The sequence below is a fragment of the Cherax quadricarinatus genome, chromosome 5 (genome assembly GCF_038502225.1).
Source record: "Cherax quadricarinatus isolate ZL_2023a chromosome 5, ASM3850222v1, whole genome shotgun sequence".
Classification (NCBI taxonomy): domain Eukaryota; kingdom Metazoa; phylum Arthropoda; class Malacostraca; order Decapoda; family Parastacidae; genus Cherax; species Cherax quadricarinatus.
In genome coordinates this window covers 57,460,588-57,487,993 of record NC_091296.1, presented here as the reverse complement: position 1 = coordinate 57,487,993, position 27,406 = coordinate 57,460,588, and the positions used below count along the sequence as shown (strand labels likewise).

General features: G+C 44.9%; 1 protein-coding gene across 1 annotated transcript in view; it reads right to left on the bottom strand.

Annotated features, from left to right (window-relative positions):
• ft (cadherin-related tumor suppressor fat) overlaps positions 1–27,406 on the bottom strand; it is a 512,494-nt gene that overhangs the window by 135,003 nt on the left and 350,085 nt on the right. Inside the window, exon 4 of the mRNA XM_070102663.1 lies at positions 20,065–20,211. Coding sequence (XP_069958764.1) covers positions 20,065–20,211 — 147 coding nt within the window. The remainder of the gene's footprint in view (positions 1–20,064; positions 20,212–27,406) is intronic.

The following is a 27,406-nucleotide window of genomic DNA, read 5'->3' as shown; positions in this document are numbered from 1 at the left end:
GTATATTGTCTTCCAGTGTTTTATTGTCTTTATAAACCACCTTCACGAGGAAATATATTGTCTTCCAGTGTGTTACTGTCTTTATACATCTCCTTCACCAGGAAGTATATTGTCTTCCAGTGTGTTATTGTCTTTATACATCACCTTCACGAGGAAGTATATTGTCTTCCAGTGTGTTACTGTCTTTATACATCACCTTCACCAGGAAGTATATTGTCTTCCAGTGTGTTATTGTCTTTATACATCACCTTCACCAGGAAGTATATTGTCTTCCAGTGTGTTACTGTCTTTATACATCACCTTCACCAGGAAGTATATTGTCTTCCAGTGTGTTACTGTCTTTATACATCACCTTCACCAGGAAGTATATTGTCTTCCAGTGTGTTATTGTCTTTATACATCACCTTCACCAGGAAGTATATTGTCTTCCAGTGTGTTATTGTCTTTATACATCTCCTTCACCAGGAAGTATATTGTCTTCCAGTGTGTTATTGTCTTTATACATCACCTTCACGAGGAAGTATATTGTCTTCCAGTGTGTTATTGTCTTTATACATCACCTTCACGAGGAAGTATATTGTCTTCCAGTGTGTTATTGTCTTTATACATCACCTTCACGAGGAAATATATTGTCTTCCAGTGTGTTACTGTCTTTATACATCACCTTCACCAGGAAGTATATTGTCTTCCAGTGTGTTACTGTCTTTATACATCACCTTCACCAGGAAGTATATTGTCTTCCAGTGTGTTACTGTCTTTATACATCACCTTCACCAGGAAGTATATTGTCTTCCAGTGTGTTATTGTCTTTATACATCTCCTTCACCAGGAAGTATATTGTCTTCCAGTGTGTTACTGTCTTTATACATCTCCTTCACCAGGAAGTATATTGTCTTCCAGTGTGTTATTGTCTTTATACATCTCCTTCACCAGGAAGTATATTGTCTTCCAGTGTGTTATTGTCTTTATACATCTCCTTCACCAGGAAGTATATTGTCTTCCAGTGTGTTACTGTCTTTATACATCACCTTCACCAGGAAGTATATTGTCTTCCAGTGTGTTATTGTCTTTATACATCTCCTTCACCAGGAAGTATATTGTCTTCCAGTGTGTTACTGTCTTTATACATCTCCTTCACCAGGAAGTATATTGTCTTCCAGTGTGTTACTGTCTTTATACATCACCTTCACCAGGAAGTATATTGTCTTCCAGTGTGTTATTGTCTTTATACATCTCCTTCACCAGGAAGTATATTGTCTTCCAGTGTGTTACTGTCTTTATACATCTCCTTCACCAGGAAGTATATTGTCTTCCAGTGTGTTACTGTCTTTATACATCTCCTTCACCAGGAAGTATATTGTCTTCCAGTGTGTTACTGTCTTTATACATCACCTTCACCAGGAAGTATAGTCTTTATATATCACCTTCACATTTATGTTGTCTTCAGCAAGCTCTGCGCAGTAGCCAGGGTAGTACACTTGGTCATCATATGATCACGACTCGTGTCAGGACACTTGTCCTGTTGCCTGACTTTCCTGACGAAGGTGTCTCTCGGTGTATATATATGCTGAGAGTTTAATCTGTTTTATATCTTAGTTATTACCAGACTCCTGGCGAACAAGTTACATTCAACCTTAATAGCACCTCGTGTAGTAGATCGACTTCAAACTTAAATCAGCCATTCTCCAGGCGTTAAACCCGCATGAGTTGTTCAGGACCCCTTGCACTTCACACCACTTCCATTTAACCACACCATCAGCACCACACCACCAGCACCACACCACCAGAACCCCACAAACCAGTACCTCACTATCAGCACCACACCACCAGCACACCACCAACACCACACCACCAACACCACACCACCAACAGCACCACACCAACAGCACCACACCAACAGCACCACGCCAACAGCACCACACCAACAGCACCTCACCACCAGCACCTCTCCACCAGCACCATCAGTAATTATGCAACGTCGTCTTGTTATAAATGGTGTGAGGGAGAGACAAGCACAGTACAGGGACCACAAAGTCACTCAGCTACGCTCACACATATATTTAACATACCACACATCCCTAACTCTAGCTTCCGCATATATCATCTCTACTTACACATCTCCCTTATCTTCCCCAGTAACCCCTCCCCTCCACCACCAGCCCTTCCTCTCTCTCTCTCTCTCCCACAATCATTACCACCCCTGCCTCCCCCTCCTTCACTACCACCTCTTCCTCGTGCTGCTTCACCTATTCCTTTCCTACCTTTGCCTCTTCTTCCCTAATCATGGCTGTTTTGTTTTAATTTTCTTACTTGCATTTAATTATAAGTTCCTAACCTGACCCAGCGTAACCCAACCTAACCCAGCATAACCTAACCTAACCCAGCATAACCTAACCTGACCCAGTGTAACCCAACCTAACCCAGCATAACCTAACCTAACCCAGCATAACCTAACCTGACCCAGTGTAACCTAACCTGACCCAGCATAACCCAACCTAACCCAGCATAACCTAACCTGACCCAGTGTAACCTAACCTGACCCAGTGTAACCCAACCTAACCCAGCATAACCTAACCTAACCCAGCATAACCTAACCTAACCCAGCGTAACCTAACCTGACCCAGTGTAACCTAACCTGACCCAGTGTAACCTAACCTGACCCAGCATAACCCAACCTAACCCAGCATAACCTAACCTAACCCAGCATAACCTAACCTGACCCAGTGTAACCTAACCTGACCCAGCATAACCCAACCTAACCCAGCATAATCTAACCTAACCCAGCGTAACCTAACCTGACCCAGTGTAACCTAACCTGACCCAGTGTAACCTAACCTGACCCAGCATAACCCAACCTAACCCAGCATAACCTAACCTAACCCAGCATAACCTAACCTGACCCAGTGTAACCTAACCTGACCCAGTGTAACCTAACCTGACCCAGCATAACCCAACCTAACCCAGCATAACCTAACCTAACCCAGCGTAACCTAACCTGACCCAGTGCAACCTAACCTGACCCAGCATAACCTATCTGACCCAGCGTAACCTAACCTGGCCCAGTGTAACCTAACCTGACCCAGCGTAACCCAACTTGACCCAGTGTAACCTAACCTGACCCAGCATAATCTAACCTGACCCAGTGTAACCTAACCTGACCCAGCATAACCTAACCTGACCCAGCGTAACCTAACCTGACCCAGCGTAATCTAACCTGACCCAGCGTAATCTAACCTAACCCAGCGTAACCTAACCTGACCCAGCGTAACCTAACCTGACCCAGCATAACCTAACATAACCCAGCGTAACCTAACCTGACCCAGCATAACCTAACCTGACCCAGCGTAACCTAACCTGACCCAGCATAACCTAACCTGACCCAGCGTAACCTAACCTAACCCAGTGTAACCTAACCTAACCCAGCGTAACCTAACCTAACCCAGCGTAACCTAACCTGACCCAGCATAACCTAACCTGACCCAGCGTAACCTAACCTAACCCAGTGTAACCTAACCTAACCCAGCGTAACCTAACCTGACCCAGCATAACCTAACCTGACCCAGCGCAACCTAACCTAACCCAGCGTAACCTAACCTGACCCAGCGTAACCTAACCTGACCCAGCGTAACCTAACCTGACCCAGCGTAACCTAACCTGACCCAGCATAACCTAACCTAACCCAGCGTAACCTAACCTAACCCAGCGTAACCTAACCTAACCCAGCGTAACCTAACCTGACCCAGCGTAACCTAACCTGACCCAGCGTAACCTAACCTGACCCAGCGTAACCTAACCTGACCCAGCGTAACCTAACCTGACCCAGCGTAACCTAACCTGACCCAGCGTAACCTAACGTAACCCAGCGTAACCTAACCTGACCCAGCGTAACCTAACCTTACCCAGCGTAACCTAACCTGACCCAGCGTAACCTAACGTAACCCAGCATAACCCAACCTAACACCCCCCTTCCCCCCGGAAGTACTTCAAGGACAGTCAACACAAGGATGGTATGTGGTGATGGGCGGCCGACCAGGCCCGCCCGCCCACCATGACACTGGGCGGCAGGTATGGAGGAAACTAAGCTAGTGAAAAACCCACCCACCAACACCCTGCCCCCACATACTCCTTTCCCACCCAAACCCTACCCATCAACACCCTGAATACCCACACCCTTTCCACCCACACCCCAGACACCAACACCCTGTCCACCCACCCACACCCTACCCACTCACACCCAACCTACCCACACTCCACCCACCAACACCCTGCCCACCCACTCCCATCATACATAATCTCAGTGTTCTCTGAGTTCTTGGTTTGACCGCAGTAGTCAGCCTGAGTCCCAGGACACGACACTTGGACCGCTTGACTGATGGTTGTAATGAGAGAGCAGTACCAACCATGGTGGACCAGCGGGGACACCACCAGTACCAACCCTGGTGGACCAACAAGGAACAACAGTACCATCCATAGTGGACCAGCAAGGAACAATAGTACTAACCCTGGTGGACCAGCAAGGAACAGCAACAGTACCAGCCACAGTGGACCAAAAAGGAACACCAGTACTATCCCTGGTGGACCAGCGGGGACATCAGTACCTGGTTACCTGGAGGTTAGCCCAGCAAGAAACAACAGTACCAACCCTGGTGGACCAGCAAGGAGCAACACCAGTACCAACCCTGGTGGACCAGCAAGGAACAACACCAGTACCAACCCTGGTGGACCAGCAAGGAACAACACCAGTACCAACCCTGGTGGACCGGCAAGGAACAACACCAGTACCAACCCTGGTGGACCGGCAAGGAACAACACCAGTACTAACCCTGGTGGACCAGCAAGGAACAACACCGGTATTAACCCTGGTGGACCAGCGGGGACATCAGTACCAACCAAAAATCACTCAACTTCACCAACGAGAGAGAGAGAGAGAGAGAGAGAGAGAGAGAGAGAGAGAGAGAGAGAGAGAGAGAGAGAGAGAGAGAGAGAGAGAGAGAGAGAGAGAGAGAGAAAGCCTCGTACACAGTCCACCTGAAACTCTTGACAACGATTTCAGGGGGTCACCGCCCCCGCGGGCGGTCCCAGACCAGATCTGCTGGTTGACAACCTAATCAACCAAACTGTTAGTGGTGCCAGCTGCACGCAGTACCGTGTACACATCCTGTGAAGACAGCCACGAGGCCTGCCACACACACAAGAGGAACTACCAACAGACAGCTGGCTGTCTTCTATACTGCTAGCTATCTTCAAGACCGCTAGCTGTCTTCAACATTGCAGGTCGTTCCTGCCTCTCGCAACTACAGGATCACTATAGTATGATCTTGGATGCACTGGAAGAAAAACAAATGCAGATGTAATATACACAGACTTTGCAAAAGCATTTGACAAGTGTGATCATGGCGTAACAGGGCACAAAATACGTGCTAAAGGAATAACTGGCAAAGTGGGGAGATGGATCTTCAACTTCCTAACCAATCGAACACAAATAGTGGTCAACAGAGTTAAATCGGAAGCTGCCATAGTGAAGAGCTCTGTTCCACAAGGCACAGTACTCGCCTCCATCTTATTCCTTATCCTCATATCAGACAAAGACAGAGATATACATCACAGCACCGTATCATCCTTTGCGGATGATACTAGGATCTGCATGAGGCTGTCATCTGCTGAGGACGCGGTTAACCTCCAAGAAGATATAAACAAAGTTTTCCAGTGGGCAACGGTAAACAATATGATGTTCAATGAGGACAAATTCCAACTACTCCGTTATGGAAAACTGGAGGAGATAATAACTAGAACAGAGTATACTACAGACTCTGGTCATACAATAGAGCGGAAAAATAATGTAAGGGACCTGGGAGTGGTAATGTCTGAGGATCTCACTTTCAAGGATCACAACAGTGCCACGATCACAACTGCAAAGAAAATGATAGGATGGATAATGAGAACGTTCAAAACAAGAGATGTCAAGCCAATGATGATCCTCTTTAAATCACTTGTTCTCTCTAGGCTGGAATACTGCTGTATATTAACATCTCCATTCAAAGCAGGTGAAATCGCAGATCTAGAGAGTGTACAGAGAACCTTACTGCACGTATAAGTTCTTAACTACTGGGAACGCTTGGAATCACTTGACTTGTACTCGTTGGAACGCAGGAGGGAGAGATATATCATAATCTACACTTCGAAAATCCTAGAAGGAATGGTCCCGAATCTGCACACAGAATTCACTCCCTACGAAAGTAAAGGGCTGGGCAGGTGGTGCAAAATACCCCCAATGAAAAGTAGGGGCGCCACTGGTACACTAAGAGAAAACACCATAAGTGTCCGGGGCCCAAGACTGTTCAACAGCCTCTCACCATGCATAAAGGGAATTACCAATAGGCCTCTGGTTGCCTTCAAGAGGGAGCTGGACAGATACTTTAAAGCTGGTACCGGATCAGCCGGACTGTGGTTCGTAAGTTGGACTACGTGCAGCCAACAGTAACAGCCTGGTTCATCAGGCCCTGATCCACTGGGAAGCCTGGTCGTGGACCGGGCCGCGGGAGCGTTGATCCGCGGAATACCCTCCAGGTAGACTCCAGGCAGGTAGCTGTCTTTCAAGACCGCTAGCTGTCTTTCAAGACTGCTAGCTGTCTTCTGTACTGCTAGCTGTCTTCTGTACTGCTAGCTGTTTTCTGTACTGCTAGCTGTCTTCTGTACTTCTAACTGTTTTTCAAGACTGCTAGCTGTCTTAATCTCTTCAAGCTTGCTTCCTGTCTTCTATACTATTAGCTGTCTATCAAGACTGTTAGCTGTCTGTCCAGACCGATAAGTGTCTTCAAGACTGCTAGCTGTCTTCAAGACTGCTAGCTGTCTTCTGTACTGCTAGCTGTCTTCAAGACTGCTAGCTGTCTTCAAGACTGCTAGCTGTCTTCAAGACTGCTAGCTGTCTTCAAGACTGCTAGCTGTCTTCAAGACTGCTAGCTGTCTTCAAGACTGCTAGCTGTCTTCAAGACTGCTAGCTGTCTTCAAGACTGCTAGCTGTCTTCAAGACTGCTAGCTGTCTTCAAGACTGCTAGCTGTCTTCAAGACTGCTAGCTGTCTTCAAGACTGCTAGCTGTCTATCAAGACTGCTAGCTGTCTTCAAGACTGCTAGCTGTCTATCAAGACTGCTAGCTGTCTATCAAGACTGCTAGCTGTCTATCAAGACTGCTAGCTGTCTATCAAGACTGCTAGCTGTCTATCAAGACTGCTAGCTGTCTTCAAGACTGCTAGCTGTCTATCAAGACTGCTAGCTGTCTATCAAGACTGCTAGCTGTCTATCAAGACTGCTAGCTGTCTATCAAGACTGCTAGCTGTCTTCAAGAGTCATAGCACAACTATGATGCCAACTTTAGACTGTATGCGGCTAGCACTAACAGCCTGGTAGATTAGGCCCTCAATCAGGAGGATTTGTCAGGTACTGGGCCACGGGGAGCGGTGATCCCCGGAACTGTCTTCAGGTAACCATCAAGTGACCACCAGCTGTCAGGACCACCTGAGGCTCCCAGGTCCAGGTCTAGCACCATCTTCTAGGCTCCTACCTTAGGCTCCTACCACCACCATCTGAGGCTCCTACCACCAGCACCACCAGAGGTTCCCACCAACAGCACCACCTGAGGCTCCCACCAACAGCGCCACCTGAGACTTCCACCACTAGTACCATCTGAAGGTCCCACCACCAGCACCTGAGACTCCCACCACTAGCACCATCTGAGGCTCCCACCTTCAGCACCACCTGAGGCTCCCACCTTCAGCACCACCTGAGGCTCCCACCTTCAGCACCACCTGAGGCTCCCACCTTCAGCACCACCTGAGGCTCCTCTCCTCTTAACGAAGTAAAACATTCGTCTTATTCACTGGCCTAACTAATTCTCAGCGTTCTGGGTAATGTTTATGTAAATGATAGTGATGGTCGCTCACCACCTGACTTTATTGTTGACTTCTCTACTCTCTCTCTCTCTCTCTTACTACCGTCCCTTCAGTCTTGTCTTATTGGTATTTTCCCTACACTCCTGCCTCTCAATACCTTCCCTTTCCTCTTTTTTTTTTATCTGAAGGGCGTTTTTGGGGAGTCAACGTTCCCACGACCCGGTCCTACACCAGGATCAAGCAGGCTGTGACTGCAAGGCGCACGCAGACCAACGTAAAAACCAGCTGGTTAGGCACTGATCTGAGGACTTTGCTCAGTTCCCCCTTGAAGACCAAGAGGCAGGCTGGTTGGTAATTCCCCGCATGTATGGAAGGTTGCGAAAGTATTGCTACTCTTGCAGCCCGGCCCTGGGCCAGGCTTGTTTGGTGCCTGCCTGGTTACCCAGGCTGTTTCTGCTGGCAGCCTGCTGGCCCTCATATTTTAGATCTAATACTCATCAAGTTCTCCCTCTCTTAGAGTACTCGCGCCCCTGCATGTGATTGTTGTAGCCTGCACCATTTGCCAAGTCTCTTGTTTCTCGTATGGAGTGATTTCAGTGTTCAGGATTAGGACCAGTCTATCCAGGATTTTTTTTCCATGTAAACTGCTATGTACCTTTTTCAAGCATTCCCAGTAGTTCAAATGTCTGAGTGAAAGTATGCAAGCAGTGAGAGTTGTCTGTGTTTTCGAATTCAGTAACCTTGTCTGCCTCCAGAGCTTCTGTCAATATACAGCAGGATTCCAGCCTGGAAAGAACAAGTGATTTCGGTGTTCAGGTTTGGGACCAATCACTCTAGGACTTTCCAGTGTAAATTATTATGTACCTTTCTCGCCTACGTTGAAGGGACTTCAAGCGTTCCCAGTAGTTCATATGTTTGACCGAGTGTATAAAGGCCGTAGATGTTCTTTCAGTCATTTTCAGTCATTTTCCAGCTCAGCAGAGAGAACAAGTGATTTAAAGAGTAGTTGTAAATTGTTCCAACTACGGCATTGTGTAGTTGTGGATCGTTCCATTTTCTGTATTGTTACTTGTGAATTATTCCAACCACTATATTGTTCCGTCCATTGTATTGTGTTGTGAATTGTTCCAGCCATTGTATTATTAATTGTGAATTGTTCCAACTACGATATATGTATAGGTCAGTTGTGAATTAATCCAACCACAGTGCAGAAGGTTAGTTGTGCATTGTTCCAACCACTGTACTGTGTTATTTGTTAACTGTTTCAAACACTGTATTGTGTGCTGTGAATTGTTCCAACCTCGGTATCGTGGATTGGTCATGAATTGTTCTAGCCACGGTATTATAGGTGGACCGTGAAATTGTTCCAGCCACGGTATAATAGGTTGGCTGTGAATTGTTCCAGCCACGGACAGCAGGAGACCTGGTCTGGGACCGAGCCACTGGGGGCACCGATCCCCAGAAGCCAGGTAACTTACAGACGAGCAATGAGAGCGTCTGGTAAATACCCGTAGGTCTGGAACAATGTGCCCCACACAAGAACAAAGCTGGGGCACCTCCCCCTATTTTTTCGCACCCTTAAGATAAGTGGGCGTGGGTATGGGGGTGGAGTGTTTATATAGGCGGCAGCACGCCCACGCTAGGCAACCCATGGGCTGCTATGGGCGTCCTGTGCACACAGCTGTTTGTTCACTGCAAATGAATGTAACGATGTGCGAGTCTGTGGAATGACGTGTTTTAGAGATGACGTGGGTGTATTTGACGTGTTTTAGAGATGACGTGGGTGTATTTGACGTGTTTTAGAGATGACGTGGGTGTATTTGACGTGTTCTATATATGACGTGGGTGTATTTGACGTGTTTTAGAGATGACGTGGGTGTATTTGACGTGTTTTAGAGATGACGTGGGTGTATTTGACGTGTTTTAGAGATGAAGTGGGTGTATTTGACATGTTTTAGAGATGACGTGGGTGTATTTGACGTGTTTTAGAGATGACGTGGGTGTATTTGACGTATTTTAGAGATGACGTGGGTGTATTTGACGTGTTTTAGAGATGAAGTGGGTTTATTTGACGTGTTTTAAAGATGACGTGGATGTATTTGACGTATTTTAGAGATGACGTGGGTGTATTTGACATGTTTTAGAGATGACGTGGGTGTATTTGACATGTTTTAGAGATGACGTGGGTATATTTGACGTGTTTTAGAGATGACGTGGGTGTATTTGACGTGTTTTAGAGATGAAGTGGGTTTATTTGACGTGTTTTAAAGATGACGTGGATGCATTTGACGTATTTTAGAGATGACGTGGGTGTATTTGACATGTTTTAGAGATGACGTGGGTGTATTTGACATGTTTTAGAGATGACGTGGGTGTATTTGACGTGTTTTAGAGATGACGTGGGTGTATTTGACATGTTTTAGAGATGACGTGGGTGTATTTGACGTATCTGATGGTGTGGGTGCATTTGAAATGTATACGGTGTTGGTGTATTTAACGGGTGTTTTAATGACGTGAGTGTATTCAACGTGTGTTTCGAAGACGTATATTTGTAATAACAGTTCGATTGATCAGGAACTAACTTGGGAACTTATCAAGTTCATTCTTGAAGACAGCCAGGTAATTCCCCTTAAGCATGAAGGGAGGGTGGTGACAAGTCTTGGTCCTCTTACACTCACTGCAACACTGCTTTTCACCGGTATCGATGAGTACAATTATTTTAACTTTCCTAAAGGGTAACAACACCAAAGCTGCTTAAAAATCAGTGCTATATTCTATACACTGAGTAAATACCGGTGCTATATTCCACACAATGTAAATACCGGTGCTATATTTATACAATGTGTATACATTGGTGTTATATTCTATACAAACAATAAGCTAAGCGCCATTAAAATGTAAACACGAAAAGTGGGATTCCGTGTACGTCGAATCTTAACGCAATGATGTGGAGAATTATATCATACCCTGGGCAGACAACCGTTCTGGGAGACTACCAGGTAGTTTGTTATCCTCTGTGAGGGTGAAAACCAACGTGGGACGAGCCAGAAGATGGTTACCCACGTACTGGGTCAGCAGCTGGTCAGCACCCGCGTCAGGAGAGACCTTTTCCTGACGAACAAAACACTGTCCTGGTCCTCCTGAACATTAAGGCGGCACACCTAGGAGGAGGAACGAGAAAATCGATAAAATTTAAATGAGGATCTGCAAGAATTACACAAAATAGCCAAGCCGAACCCCAAGATACCATGACTGCAACACCCAACAAGTCTAATACCATGACTGCAACACCCAACAAGTCTAATACCATGACTGCAACACCCAACAAGATACCATGGCTGCAACAACAGTCATCAACTCAGACATCCATGTCTACAACTTATCATAACAAACTGGACACCAAGTCGTCTTGTTTGTGGGTTAGTCTGGAACTGCCCTAAAAGAATGTGAAGTCGGGGCTGGTGTGCAGGTGGGCGTGCGGGCGTACAGAAGGGCGTGCGTGCAGGAGGCTGGTGATGCTGCTGGTGGTGGTGTTGCAGGAGCAGACAAGCAAGAGGCTCAACAACTTGTGGTCTGCAGGAGGTGTTCTCGTCTTCAAGGTCACCCAGACGCTAGCACCGTTCACACTCCTTCGGATACGTTCACAAAGCAACGTTCGCGCCGCCCAGTCCGCCATGCCAACACCAATGCCAACGGATGATCTTTATTGAAACGCAGGCGGGTGTCATGGAGATACGTTGCCACAACTGAAACTGCAAGTGTTATAAATGTGCAAGAATCCAGGTGGTGACTTGACACGGGAATTTCCTTGACATACGAATGATCAACACTGGTTCATAGCGGTCGACTCCCTTCCGGTCACCTGCTAGTTTTATCTTATCAATTACTCGTAAAGTCACTAGGTTAAAACCCTCTCAGTTAGATGACTTTTGACCCTTAGCATCCTAATGTCCAGAAGGCATCTTGGAAGTGCATCTGTCTTCAACTGGTGATCAACTGATGGATTTGTAGTGGATTTAGCGGCCAAGTGAAGAATGTGTGGAGGATCCAGGTGGAAGATCTGCACTATTACCAACCCCGGCCACCAACCTCATCCAGCACACATTTTGCCCAAACCTCCAAAAAACCACCTTTTGCTTCTTCCATCTACAACCACTGAAGCTTAATCTCAATTCCGTGTTAGTTCCTCATATTTAGCGCTGTTTAGCTGAACGTTTGAGCTCTAGTTCCAAATAATGAGGAAAAGCGTGAGGAGTTGGCCAAGCCTACCTTCCCCCGCGTGCGTGGTAACACTGCCCTCATCTCCAACCTGTTGCGTCATCGTCGACACCCAAGGCGGATACCGCTACCCATCGCAGCCACCGTAATAACACTTAATTAAAGGGGGCGGAAGGGTTGATGTCCCGTGTTTTTTCCTGGCACGGTTACTACTAAGATGACAAGCCCTAGTGGCACCCGAGAGAAACAGTATAAACGAAGGCTGTTCCAGACCTACTCCATGATGGGCTACTACTACTGTCAGCACTACCGAGGCTGTTCTGTTAGGTAACCAGCATCACTTACAAACAACTAGAATTCTTTTGGGAATACAAATAGATAAACAAGTATGGTCTACTCTAAGACTTAAGGCAAACTTTGTCGCCGTCTCTTGAAAAGCTATACCTGGAATTAGCAATGTTAGGCTGGTAATTATTATTTACGCTCTGGTACCAGGTGGTCGTGTTCAAATAAAGTATTATTGTTATATAGTTGTCTATAGTCTTCTATTTGACGCTGGTGAGGGGCTCTTGATCTAGGGAACTGGATCTGTATTCCTGTTCCCTGAATTGAGCCTGAATACCTTCCACCCTCCCCCTACGCGCTGTATAATCCTACGGGTTTACCACTCTCCCATGATTATAATAATAATAATATAGTCCTCTACTAGCTAACTTTTTACTAGCATACCCCTCTAATAAAAATCTACAGTTTCCTACAGTCATTATTTCATTTTTTTTTTTTAACAGTGGAGCACCTGAAATTTGTCTTCCTTCAGCTTCATATTGCTGTCGGAGTCCCTGTGGAAGGTTTGCTGTGTCCTTAGTATTTGCTGTGTCCTTAGTATTTGCTGTGTCCTTAGTATTTGCTGTGTCCTTAGTATTCGCTGTGTCTAGTATCGTCTATAAAGGACGATACAGTGCAATCATTTGTTTCTGTCTATGTCAGCTGCGACAATGAGAGAAGTGAGTTGGGGGAACAAATCTTTTCAATGTGAAAGCGTCTGATTACAGTTTATTATTAATGTTTGGGTTGTGTGTGTCAGTAAGTTTAATATCCATCAGCCCACTTCTCCAGTTAATCCTTTTTCGCTCATTTTGTGCGGTTACACCATGATCGCATTTGTCGAAGGTTTTCGTAAAAATCAGTCTACATTATCTGCATTTTGATTGTTTTCCAATTTATGAAAGACCAAGTATTGGTCCAGCAGTTGTAAGATATAAGACCGACCTGTTCTAAACCCATGTTGCCCTGGGCTGTATAGTTGTGATTCCGTGTGATTGGTAATCCTCCGTCTTAAAACTTTAAGACCATGATAATGTATGACGTTAAGGCTAGAAGTGTATAATTTTTTTTTTAATTGTTCTACTGCCACTTTAGTGAGGTGCGTCTATAGCAGTGATTTTTAATGGCTGTGGGATGACTTGGGCCCAGGTTCCTCCATAGACTATTTAAAGCAGGAGATAATGGTTTCTTGCACCAGCCATAAGTGGAATTACCAATAGACCCCTGGTTGTCTTCAAGAGGGAGCTGGACAGATACCTAAAGTCAGTGCCGCATCAACCGGGCTGTGGTTCGTACGTTTGACTAAGTGCGGCCAGCAGCAACAGTCTCACTGATCAGGCCCTGATCCACCAGGAGGCCTGATCATGGACCGGGCCGCGGATGGGGGGGGCATTGATCCTCGGGATACCCTCCAGGTAGTTCTTGATGAATAAGAAGTTCCAATAACTTCTTCAAAGCCACGTAGGGGTTAGGATTATGCCAGAAATTTTGGACCTGTGAGTACTGTTTTAAGTCTCCTTCACGAAAAACTGTGGATCGTCAGTCTTTAGACAATTAATGACTCGCTGAACACAAGTCATATTGCGACTTCAGTATTTCACTCATTTCTTCACTGTCGTCAGTGTTGGTTTCGCATCCTCTACGAAAATCCCCGATACTGGAGGTGATTCTTGTCCTGGATTTTTACTTACGAGAAAAACACATTTTGGATTTCTTAAATTATATTTATGGCTTTTTGTTTCCTCCATCTCTCCTGGACTCTGTATGATGCACTAGAGTTGAGCTTAATATTTCCCATTTCTCTAACCAGTGATTCTTCTCGTTCTTCTGAAGTTCAGTGATCTGTTGTCTTTGATTATTGGAGGAGCGCATTTTTCTTTATTTAAGTACCACCTTTTCATTTTTTGCTAATTATTATAATCAAAAAAGAAGCTACAATGGTCATATTTTTTCCTAATGGTATGTCTGGTGCAAACTACTAGTGCCACTGAGGTCATCTTCTCGAGGTTCATGTTAACCATATTGTATTCTCAGTACATTTCAGTTAGATTATGATTTATTTGATCCCAGTTAATAATCTTTTTGTTGTAAATAAATTTGTTGAATACACCCTGATGATTGCTTGTTTCAGACCAGTGTATATGAAGGTCTGAATTTCGCTTATGTTGCGGTTTCATTTGCTGTTATAGACACCATTAGGTTTAAGATTTTGTGAATATAAAGTCAAGCGCATTTTCCAGTCTGGTAAGTTCAACTCTGTCAGATCATAGTAAAGGGGATTTATTGCAGTCTTATGCACGGGGAAGTGTACAACCCATGAAGGTGATACAGAGATCATCCTCTTGAATCAAAGTTGGTCGCCTCTTACTCCCCGGGAGTTTAGTGACCCCGTATAAAAGTGTTAAGGTACAAGCCTCGCGTCACTAAAAAAAGGAAATTGCAAAAACATAAGTCTCCATGCCAACTTAGCCTCATACAGTTATACATCTGTTGTAAGTGTGAATCTGATGGGTAGAGTACCCCATTCGTCCCTCAAGGAAGGTTCCTTGATGCTGGTGAGGGGCTCTTGATTAAGCCCCCCCCCACAGGCGCTGTATAATCAATAAATTTTATGAATCCATGTATAACACTAGACACACTTATAAAATGCATCAAAGTGGTAAAGCCACTGACCTTTAATACCCCACCTTCCCTCCTCCCACCTAACATTTTCCTATATTTCCATCCTTACCCAGTCTTACTTTCCCATTTTACCAAACCTCTGGTCATAATTCCCATATTCGCGGCACTGCACTGCGTCACTGCACTACGTCACTGCACTGCGTCACTGCACCGCGTCACTGCACTACGTCACTGCACCGCGTCACTGCACCGCGTCACTGCACTGCGTCACTGCACCGCGTGACTGCACTACGTCACTGCACCGCGTCACTGCACTGCGTCACTGCACCGCGTCACTGCACTACGTCACTGCACCGCGTCACTGCACTACGTCACTGCACCGCGTCACTGCACTGCGTCACTGCACCGCGTCACTGCACTACGTCACTGCACGATACATTTCTCGCTGAAAACATCGGTTCGTAGCATTCCGAAAACACGAAATTACGATTCACTATCTGGTTCACCGTTAGTTACTTAAGACTGGTACCCAGCACTGGTAACCTGGTAGTTACCACTAGTACCCAACACTGGTAACAGTTAACACTAGTACCCAACACTAGTAACCCATCAGTTAACACTAGTATCCGACACTAGTAACCCAGCAGTTAACACTAGTACCCGACACTGGTAACCCAGCAGTTAACACTAGTACCCAACACTGGTAACCCAGCAGTTAACACTAGTACCCAACACTAGTAACCCAGCAGTTAACACTAGTACCCGACACTGGTAACCCAGCAGTTAACACAAGTACCCAACACTGGTAACCCAGCAGTTAACACTAGTACCCAACACTGGTAACCCAGCAGTTAACACTAGTACCCGACACTGGTAACCCAGCAGTTAACACTAGTACCCAACACTGGTAACCCAGCAGTTAACACTAGTACCCAACACTGGTAACCCAGCAGTTAACACTAGTACCCAACACTGGTAACCCAGCAGTTAACACTAGTACCCAACACTAGTAACCCAGCAGTCAACACTAGTACCCAACACTAGTAACCCGTCAGTCAACACTAGTACCCAACACTGGTAACCCAGCAGTTAACACTAGTACCCAACACTGGTAACCCAGCATTTAACACTAGTACCCGACACTGGTAACCCAGCAGTTAACACTAGTACCCGACACTGGTAACCCAGCAGTTAACACTAGTACCCAACACTAGTAACCCAGCAGTTAACACTAGTACCCGACACTGGTAACCCAGCAGTTAACACAAGTACCCAACACTGGTAACCCAGCAGTTAACACTAGTACCCAACACTGGTAACCCAACAGTTAACACTAGTACCCGACACTGGTAACCCAGCAGTTAACACTAGTACCCAACACTGGTAACCCAGCAGTTAACACTAGTACCCAACACTGGTAACCCAGCAGTTAACACTAGTACCCAACACTGGTAACCCAGCAGTTAACACTAGTACCCAACACTAGTAACCCAGCAGTCAACACTAGTACCCAACACTAGTAACCCGTCAGTCAACACTAGTACCCAACACTGGTAACCCAGCAGTTAACACTAGTACCCAACACTGGTAACCCAGCATTTAACACTAGTACCCAACACTGGTAACCCAGCAGTTAACACTAGTATCCAACACTAGTAACCCAGCAGTCAACACTAGTACCCAACACTAGTAACCCATCAGTTAACACTAGTACCCAACACTGGTAACCCAGCAGTTAACACTAGTACCCGACACTGGTAGCCCAGCAGTTAACACTAGTACCCGACACTGGTAACCCAGCAGTTAACACTAGTACCCGACACTCGTAACCCAGCAGTTAACGCTAGTACCCGACACTAGTAACCCAGCAGTTAACACTAGTACCCAACACTGGTAACCCAGCAGTTAACACTAGTACCCAACACTGGTAACCCAGCAGTTAACACTAGTACCCGACACTGGTAACCCAGCAGTTAACACTAGTACCCGACACTGGTAACCCAGCAGTTAACGCTAGTACCCGACACTGGCAACCCAGCAGTTAACACTAGTACCCGACACTGGTAACCCAGCAGTTAACACTAGTACCCGACACTGGTAACCCAGCAGTTAACACTAGTACCCAACACTGGTAACCCAACAGTTAACACTAGTACCCAACACTGGTAACCCAGCAGTTAACACTAGTACCCAACACTGGTAACCCAGCAGTTAACACTAGTACCCGACACTGGTAACCCAGCAGTTAACACTAGTACCCAACACTGGTAACCCAGCAGTTAACACTAGTAACCCAACAGTTAACACTAGTACCCAACACTGGTAACCCAGCAGTTAACACTAGTACCGAACACTGGTAACCCAGCAGTTAACACTAGTACCCAACACTGGTAACCCAGCAGTTAACACAAGTACCCAACACTGGTAACCCAGCAGTTAACACTAGTACCCAACACTAGTAACCCAGCAGTTAACACTAGTACCCGACACTGGTAACCCAGCAGTTAACACTAGTACCCAACACTGGTAACCCAGCAGTTAACACTAGTACCCAACACTGGTAACCCAGCAGTTAACACTAGTACCCGACATTGGTAACCCAGCAGTTAACACTAGTACCCATCAGTTAAGAGTAGTGGTCAACAGAGTTAAATCGGAGGCTGCCATAGTGAAGAGCTCTGTTCCACAAGGCACAGTACTCGCCCCCATCTTATTCCTTATCCTCATATCAGACATAAACAGAGATATACACCACAGCACCGCATCATCCTTTGCGGATGATACTAGGATCTGCATGAGGCTGTCATCTGCTGAGGACGCGGTTAACCTCCAAGAAGATATAAACAAAGTTTTCCAGTGGGCAACGGTAAGCAATATGATGTTCAATGAGGACAAATTCCAACTACTCCGTTATGGAAAACTGGAGGAGATAATAACTAGAACAGAGTATAATACTGACTCCGGCCATACAATAGAGCGGAAAAATAATGTAAGGGACCTGGGAGTAGTAATGTCTGAGGATCTCACTTTCAAGGATCACAACAGTGCCACGATCGCACGTGCAAAGAAAATGATAGGATGGATAATGAGAACTTTCAAAACGAGAGATGCCAAGCCCATGATGATCCTTTTCAAATCACTTGTTCTCTCTAGGCTGGAATACTGCTGTACATTAACATCTCCATTCAAAGCAGGTGAAATCGCAGATCTAGAGAGTGTACAGAGATCCTTTACTGCACGTATAAGTTCTGTCAAGCACCTTAACTACTGGGAACGCTTGGAAGCACTTGACTTGTACTCGTTGGAACGCAGGAGGGAGAGATATATCATAATCTACACTTGGAAAATCTTGGAAGGAATGGTCCCAAATCTGCACACAGAAATCACTCCCTACGAAAGTAAAAGACTGGGCAGGCGATGCAAAATGCCGCCAATAAAAAGTAGGGGCGCCATTGGTACACCAAGAGAAAACACCATAAGTGTCCGGGGCCCAAAACTGTTCAACAGCCTCCCATCAAGCATTAGGGGAATTGCCAATAAACCCCTGGCTGCCTTCAAGAGAGAGCTGGACAGATACTTAAAGTCAGTGCCGGATCAGCCGGGCTGTGGCTCGTACGTTGGACTGCGTGCGGCCAGCAGTAACAGCCTAGTTGATCAGGCCCTGATCCATCGGGAGGCCTGGTCATGGACCGGGCCGCGGGGGCGTTGATCCCCGGAATAACCTCCAGGTAACTTCTGGAAGTACTGGGATATATATATGAAATGGTCGCGATGTTTTGAAACTGTATATACAAGTTGATATACGGAAGGAACATTAAAGTGGTGTCTGGAAATGTTCGAGTGAGAGAGGCAGGTGATGTCTGGAGATGTAAGAGGCAGGTGATGTCTGGAGATGTAAGAGGCAGGTGATGTCTGGAGATGTAAGAGGCAGGTGATGTCTGGAGATGTAAGAGGCAGGTGATGTCTGGAGATGTAAGAGATGGTGTTTGGAGCTGTGAGACGGAGGCAGGTGGAGTCCTGAACTGATGTCTACAGCTGTCAGAAGTCAGTGAGACCAAGTGACATCCTGACCCCCCGTCCCAAAGAACAGCCTTGTGGAAAATACTGTATATATTTTCCAGAAATTCAGTATTTATATGTAAATAGATGGCCATACTGTATTTAATAATATTTATGTTATGGAAAATTAAAGCCTGCGTCTGCGCAGACGGGACTCGCCATCTTGGTTTTGAATTTTGTACAAACGTTGGTGTAATGGGAAGAATTTTTCGTGCTCTAGAGGTTAAAATTGTTTTGACACCTCTCAAATAGGAGGCGAAATTGGTGGATGTGCATTCCTGCATAACTTGAGATATCAGACGACTGGACAAGACAGCTCCAGGAACCTCAGATAAGCTCTCTAGATTTGTGTGTAATTCTGGCCAGCATTATTTTCATAGATTTAGTTAGAGTGAGGTTTTCTGAGTATGATACACATTAATATCCAGTCAAATTGGTGAGTGATATTAAGATATATTTTCCTTCTGTTATGTAATTGTGTATATATATATAACCATTTATTATTTTTAATATACAGTCCACAAATTTATATATTTACCAGTATTCCTGGTGATGTATATTTCATTTAATTAATAGGTCCAGAGCAACTTGTGGTTATGACAGTGGTAGGTGTCGAAGGGGGACATTTTTTGCGACCTAGGTGTCCCAAATTCCTACTTGTCTATGTAACATTGATAAATAATAATTATCTTTATCATTTACTGTTATGTACATAATTAGTTACATTCAGATAAATGCAATTTTCCACAAGCCTCGTATTTAAAAGCCAATAACAACACTTAGCTATACACGTCTTCTATACAAAAAGAATGGGCTCCACGTCTGGCGAGAGGCATCAATTACAACAAGAGGACTGATAGTCACTATGACAAACAAGGGATGTCGGTGCTCTGACGTGCTGTGATGTCAGGGAGAGGGGTGAGGGACAGGATATCTACAGAGAGAGATACTTACATGTTCGTAGTCTAGTCTTGAGGTGAGTGTGAAGCCACCAGTCTGAGGGTTGAGAGAGAAGACATCGTTGCCCCAGTGGGATATCACAGTATATGACACCTGACCATTAGTACCCTCGTCAGCGTCCCACGCTGACACCTGCCCAACCTGCAACACACAAATTATTTAGTTACAATTATTAATGATATTAATAGCTCATCATTCTTATTATTTAGTTACATTATTATTATTATAATCAAGGGGGAAGCGCTAAACCCGGAGGATTATACAGCGCCTGGGGGGGGGATGTGGAAGGCATTCAGGCTTAATTCGGGGAACTGGAGCACAGATCCAATTCCCTAAATCAAGAGCCCCTCACCAACATCAAGGAACCTTCCTTGAGGGGTATTTAGTTACAGTTACTATCAATAGTTCTTCTCTTATTATTATTCACCTGGGAAGCGCTAAATACGTAACTAATAAGCAGTGTTTAATTATTATAGGCTAACAACGTCACAAAGTAGTTTGTACAAATTATATCTGGTCTCTGCACTGGACTGTTACTGTACAGTAACAGTAGACCGTACAGTAAGTCTCTTTTTAAGGCAGGCGAGATCGCAGATCTTGAGAATGTGCTGAGAACCTTCACTGCTCGTAAAAAGTAGGTCAAGCACCTAAACTATTGTGAAAAATGCATAATAATTTTCACCTAAAATTTTTTTGAGGGACTAGTCCCAAATGTGCACACCGAAATCATTCCATACGAAAGCAAGAGGATTAGCAGATGGTACAATATACCCCCAGTGAAAAGAAGGGGTGCAGCATACTACTACGAGATAGTTCAATAAATGTCAAGGGACCAATACTCTGCAAACCTGTCCTCCACACATGAGCATGCACTACACACTACACACCCCGTCTATTATTTTGTTAGTGTCGGATAATCTTACTGAGATATAGTTTAATATATATTAACATAACCTAACCTAACCTAGCCAACCACTAATGCCTGGCGTCTGCTTAGAATGTTCCTAGGCCCGACCTGGTTCCAGACCAGGCTTCCCGGTGAATGACCTGATCAACAAGGCTGTTGGCGTTAGCTGCATTAAGTCCAACATAAGCACTACAGCATGACTTAACAGGCACTGCTCTGAGAAACTTGTCCGGTTCCTTGTTGAAGACAGCCAGGGGTCTGTTGGTAATCCCCGTATGTATAAAGAAAGGACGTTGAAGAGTCTTGGTCCCTCCACACTTGACTTTTCCTTTAGTGTACTAATCGCACCGTTGTTGTTCATTAGACGGCGCAAAAGCATCGTCCAATGAACAGCAGATGGTGCAACAGCACCATCTGCCCAAGTCTCATATTCACACACGGAATAATTCGAGCATGCAAATTGGAACTAATGTTTCTAGAATTTTCCAGGTGTAGATATTACTGAAACTACATGAGAGTAGTTTCACAGGGCAAGTCGAGTGAATTTGCTTTAACATTATTATAATCAAAACGAAGCGCTAAACCTACAAGGGAGTTGCTTTGAGAACATGATTAGCTCCTTCAGTGACCAACCGGGCCGTGGTCTGTGTTGGACTGCGTGCTGCTAGCACAAACAGCTTGGTGGAATACTCCAATAACCCCTGAGCTACGGAGGTGGTGACCCCAGGAACTAACAGAAAATAAGGCTTTTTTTTTTTTTGCTTCTCAAGATTATTATAATAAAAAATAAGCGCTAAGCCATGCTTCTCAGAAGCTCACAGTTGGCTGAGCCTCTTGTTCTCACTGCAAGTACTGTCAATGTGTAGATTTGAAATCATGCTTAGATTATATCTTTCTCGCCTGTACTCCAGGGAGTAGACAGATGTCTGGCGTCCCTAATAATTACGTCCTTTAATTTATACTGGCGGTAAATGTTTCCTGTATATTCTGCACCTCTGTCTTAAAAAGACCTATTACTGGACAGTAATATTTAAGAAAAAATTTCTTAAAAAACCATCATCATTATCTTGCCATCTTCTGTTTTGAAGTTTCTAATTATCAAGCCTATCATTTTTTTTTTTACTGCGATGGTATAAAATTGTGATCCTTTAACATAATAGCTTCTGATATTATCATTCCTAAGTCCCTTACTTGCCTCTTCTTCCTCTATTCACCTGAGTTGATTTCATATTTTGTCCCAGTTTGTAACTCGTCCTTAGCGAAGTAACTGAAATTTGTCCACACTGAACATTAGGCTGTCATAGCAAAAATTACTCAGTAAAGTGCATTTAAATAACATCAAGTCACTGTTATTACTGTGTGGACCGGGTAAAAAAATGTTTACCTATCTTATGAGTTTGATAATATTAACAGTTGTTATATACTGCAGTAATGTTGTCCTTGAGTAATAACATGATTATCATGCATATATTGTACTCCCTCTACCCGAGGTACTGCATGTACCTGACCTTCCTTTGTACCTGTATGTACACTCCTGGTTAGTTAATGAGGTTTAAAGCCTATCAAATACTCGAGGGGTCCTTAAGGCCGCATGTAACCTGTTCACCACGAGGCAGGAACACTAACCCCTAACAGAGGGATTAAAGTAAATTCTGAGTGTATTAGGTTAGGTTAGGTAAGGTTCGTCAGGAAACAGGACAAGTGCTTCCTGACGCAGGTCTTAGTCAGATGATGACCCGCCTTTGGAGCTTTTGGTCATCTGACCGAGGCCTTCCGCTGGCTTACCGGTCCACCCCTTTAAAAATTATGGTCATTTATAACCAGTCTGTCTATATACCTTTTTTTTCTGAGTGTATATTCAGTGAGAGACATTAGGTTAAGACAAGTGTTTCCTGACGCGAGTCTTAGTTATATGATGACCCGCAACTGGTGTTTCTGGTCATCTGACCGAGGCCTTCGCTATGAGAGACACTGATATATTCCTTTCTCTCATGTATTCTCCACTGACTTAACAATACAATCCACTGTGCGGTTAATGAAGGTGTTCGCTGCATCTACCTTGAAGCTACCTTGACACTATTTCAGGCATCGCTATCCCCCGTGGCCAGGTCCCAGACCAAGCCTCCCGGTTGATCAATCAGGCTGTTGTTACCAGTCGCGCATATTAATTCCACCTTTACATACAATTCCAGTTCCGTTGTATTCAACAATTATAGACGGGGACTTACATAATTATCAATATACTTTCCTCTTCACATCAATGTATTGGATAATTACAGTCGGGAACTTAAATAATTATCATTAATATACAGTCCTCTCCACATCAATGTATTATGTAATTATAGTGGAGTACCTAAATAATTAACATCAATATACTGTCCACTTCACATTATATTGGATAATTATAGACGGGTACCTAAATGCCTGCTTATCCTCGTGATGGATATGTTGTTCAACTGCTCAGGTGGCGACAACACCAACACTTAATAAAAACAACAGCAACAGCTACTAAAAGCAGCCATATTGTTTCATACTATGGAACAATGCTCTTCTCCAGACTGAGGGACTGACCACCTCAAAACTTTAAGGGTGATGGACTGATTACATCGTCTTCAAGTATCTTCTGCTTCTATCAACTTTTCTGTACTCGTCTGAAGAAGCCTACTATGTAGGCGAAACGTTTCGAAATAAAGATACCTACTAAAAGCAGCGACAGAAGTAGTTACAGTAAGAGCACCAGAGGTGCCGCCAGTAGTAGCAGCAACACTTCCAACAATTATGGCAACAACAGCACCATAAGCAGCAGCAGTAACCCAGCAAACAGCACTACCAGAGGATAGCAATTGTAGGAAGTTCAAGAAGCAGAAGCAGCAGCAGGAGCAGCAGCAGCAGCAGCAGCAGGAGTACCAGCAGCAGTAGGGGGAAGGTGGTGGTGGGGGTGACTAATGTCTGGGGCAGGAGCAACGAGCCTATTTTACCCCTGTGATAACCGGTTAGGGGCGAATGGCGAGGCTGAAGGCTCTTTTTGCTTTATTAAACAAAATTGCATACATCAGCAGTGTGCTTCTACACTAAACCGTATGACAGTTACATTGTAGGAACACCCACAGTCCACACTGAAAGTAATCTGAGGCGTTCTCACTAACTGAAATGTTTTATCAGCTCGATGCGAGTAGTAAACAATCTGTGCTCTTGTTTCAGCTCTGGTATCTCTTGGACGGAGGCAACACGGAACAATATTCTAAGGGAGAGTGTACAAGTGATGTGAATAGTGCCACTACTACCTGGGTAGCCACAGCCACTCAAGAGGGAGAGGTTTTTTTAGTGCCAGGAAGGAAAAAAAACTGGCAGGAAATGGCAGAAATCATACACCAAATCCAGTCATTCCTGGAGTGGAACCACAGTCGATGGCCTCCACTCCAAACCAACAGATACAGATACTAATGCCGGAAAAAAATCCCCCCCCCCCCAGTACCAACAATACCATCAGTCCGATGACATTCGTCTTTGCAAATATACAGGGTCTAAAGCCAGCAACAAACAACAAAATACCTTTCATCCATGGACTGCTTGCAGAGGCAAAGGCAATGTTCGCGGCTTTCACTGAGACCCACATAAAGGATCACTTGGACAACGAAATATGGATCCCAGGTTACAACCTATACAGATGTGACAGAGTGAACAGGCAAAGGGGGGGGGGGTTGGCCTGTACATTGCAGAGTCACTTGTTTGCACAGAACTGCTTAATGCCTCAAATGATGTAGTGGAAGTTTTAGCAGTAAAGGTCGAGAACCAAACCCTAGTCACTGTGGTAGTCTACAAGCCTCCGGATGCAACATCCCAGCAATTCCAGGAACAGCTGTTAAAAATTGACCACTGTCTGGAAAATCTTCCAGCTCCTGCACCCAACATCTTGCTCCTGGGGGATTTCAACTTAAGGCACCTAAAATGGAGGAATATAGCAAATAATATTGTTGCAGTAATAACACCAGGAGGCAGCTCTGATGAAAACTCACACTCACACGAGCTTTTAAATCTCTGCACAAAATTCAATTTAAACCAGCAAATAATAGAGCCTACTAGACTGGAGAATACACTAGACCATCTTCACTAACAATGATGATCTGATAAGAAATGTCACCATATAAAAAACAATATACTCAGATCACAACATAATTGAGGTTCAGACATGTATGCGTGGAGCCCCAAACCGACATAATGAGACTAGTCACGAGGGAGCATTCACCATATTCAACTTCAATAACAAAAACATAAAGTGGGACCAAGTAAACAAAGTCCTAACCGATATAAGCTGGGAAGATATACTAACCAACACAGACCCCAACTTATGCCTAGAACAGATTAACTTGGTGGCACTCGATGTATGCACAAGGCTTATTCCTCTAAGAAAAAGGAGTAGATGTAAAATAGAAAGAGACAGGCGCTCCCTTTACAGGCGACGGAAAAGAATAACAGAGCGGCTAAAAGAGGTCAATATATCTGAAATGCGTAGGGAGACACTGGTCAGAGAAATAGCAAGCATCGAACTTAAGCTAAAGGAATCTTATAGGAGTCAGGAATCGCGGGAAGAACTAAAAGCCATAAATGAAATCGAAAGAAACCCAAAGTATTTCTTCTCCTATGCCAAATCAAAGTCGAGAACAACGTCCAGTATTGGGCCCCTACTTAAACAAGATGGGTCCTACACAGATGACAGCAAGGAAATGAGTGAGCTACTCAAGTCCCAATATGACTCAGTTTTTAGCAAGCCGCTAACCAGACAGAGTCGAAGATCAAAATGAATTTTTTATGAGAGAGCCACAAAATTTGGTTAACACAAGCCTATCCGATGTTATCCTGACGCCAAATGACTTCGAACAGGCGATAAATGACATGTCCATGCACTCTGCCCCAGGGCCAGACTCATGGAACTCCGTGTTCATCAAGAACTGCAAGAAGCCCCTATCACGAGCCTTTTCCATCCTATGGAGAGGGAGCATGGACACGGGGGTCGTCCCACAGTTACTAAAAACAACAGACATAGCCCCACTCCACAAAGGGGGCAGTAAAGCAACAGCAAAGAACTACAGACCGATAGCACTAACATCCCATATCATAAAAATCTTTGAAAGGGTCCTAAGAAGCAAGATCACCACCCATCTAGAAACCCATCAGTTACACAACCCAGGGCAACATGGGTTTAGAACAGGTCGCTCCTGTCTGTCTCAACTATTGGATCACTACGACAAGGTCCTAAATGCACTAGAAGACAAAAAGAATGCAGATGTAATATATACAGACTTTGCAAAAGCCTTCGACAAGTGTGACCATGGCGTAATAGCGCACAAAATGCGTGCTAAAGGAATAACAGGAAAAGTCGGTCGATGGATCTATAATTTCCTCACTAACAGAACACAGAGAGTAGTCGTCAACAGAGTAAAGTCCGAGGCAGCTACGGTGAAAAGCTCTGTTCCACAAGGCACAGTACTCGCTCCCATCTTGTTCCTCATCCTCATATCCGACATAGACAAGGATGTCAGCCACAGCACCGTGTCTTCCTTTGCAGATGACACCCGAATCTGCATGACAGTGTCTTCCATTGCAGACACTGCAAGGCTCCAGGCGGACATCAACCAAATCTTTCAGTGGGCTGCAGAAAACAATATGAAGTTCAACGATGAGAAATTTCAATTACTCAGATATGGTAAACACGAGGAAATTAAATCTTCATCAGAGTACAAAACAAATTCTGGCCACAAAACAGAGCGAAACACCAACGTCAAAGACCTGGGAGTGATCATGTCGGAGGATCTCACCTTCAAGGACCATAACATTGTATCAGTCGCATCTGCTAGAAAAATGACAGGATGGATAATGAGAACCTTCAAAACTAGGGAGGCCAAGCCCATGATGACACTCTTCAGGTCACTTGTTCTATCTAGGCTGGAATATTGCTGCACACTAACAGCACCTTTCAAGGCAGGTGAAATTGCTGACCTAGAAAATGTACAGAGAACCTTCACGGCGCGCATAACGGAGATAAAACACCTCAATTACTGGGAGCGCTTGAGGTTCCTAAACCTGTATTCCCTGGAATGCAGGCGGGAGAGATACCTGGAGTTTACCTGGAGAGAGTTCCGGGGGTCAACGCCCCCGCGGCCCGGTCTGTGACCAGGTCTCCTGGTGGATCAGAGCCTGATCAACCAGTCTGTTGCTGCTGGCTGCACGCAAACCAACGTACGAGCCACAGCCCGGCTGATCAGGAACCGACTTTAGGTGCTTGTCCAGTGCCAGCTTGAAGACTGCCAGGGGTCTGTTGGTAATCCCCCTTATGTATGCTGGGAGGCAGTTGAACAGTCTCGGGCCCCTGACACTTATTGTATGGTCTCTTAACGTGCTAGTGATTATATACATGATTATATACACCTG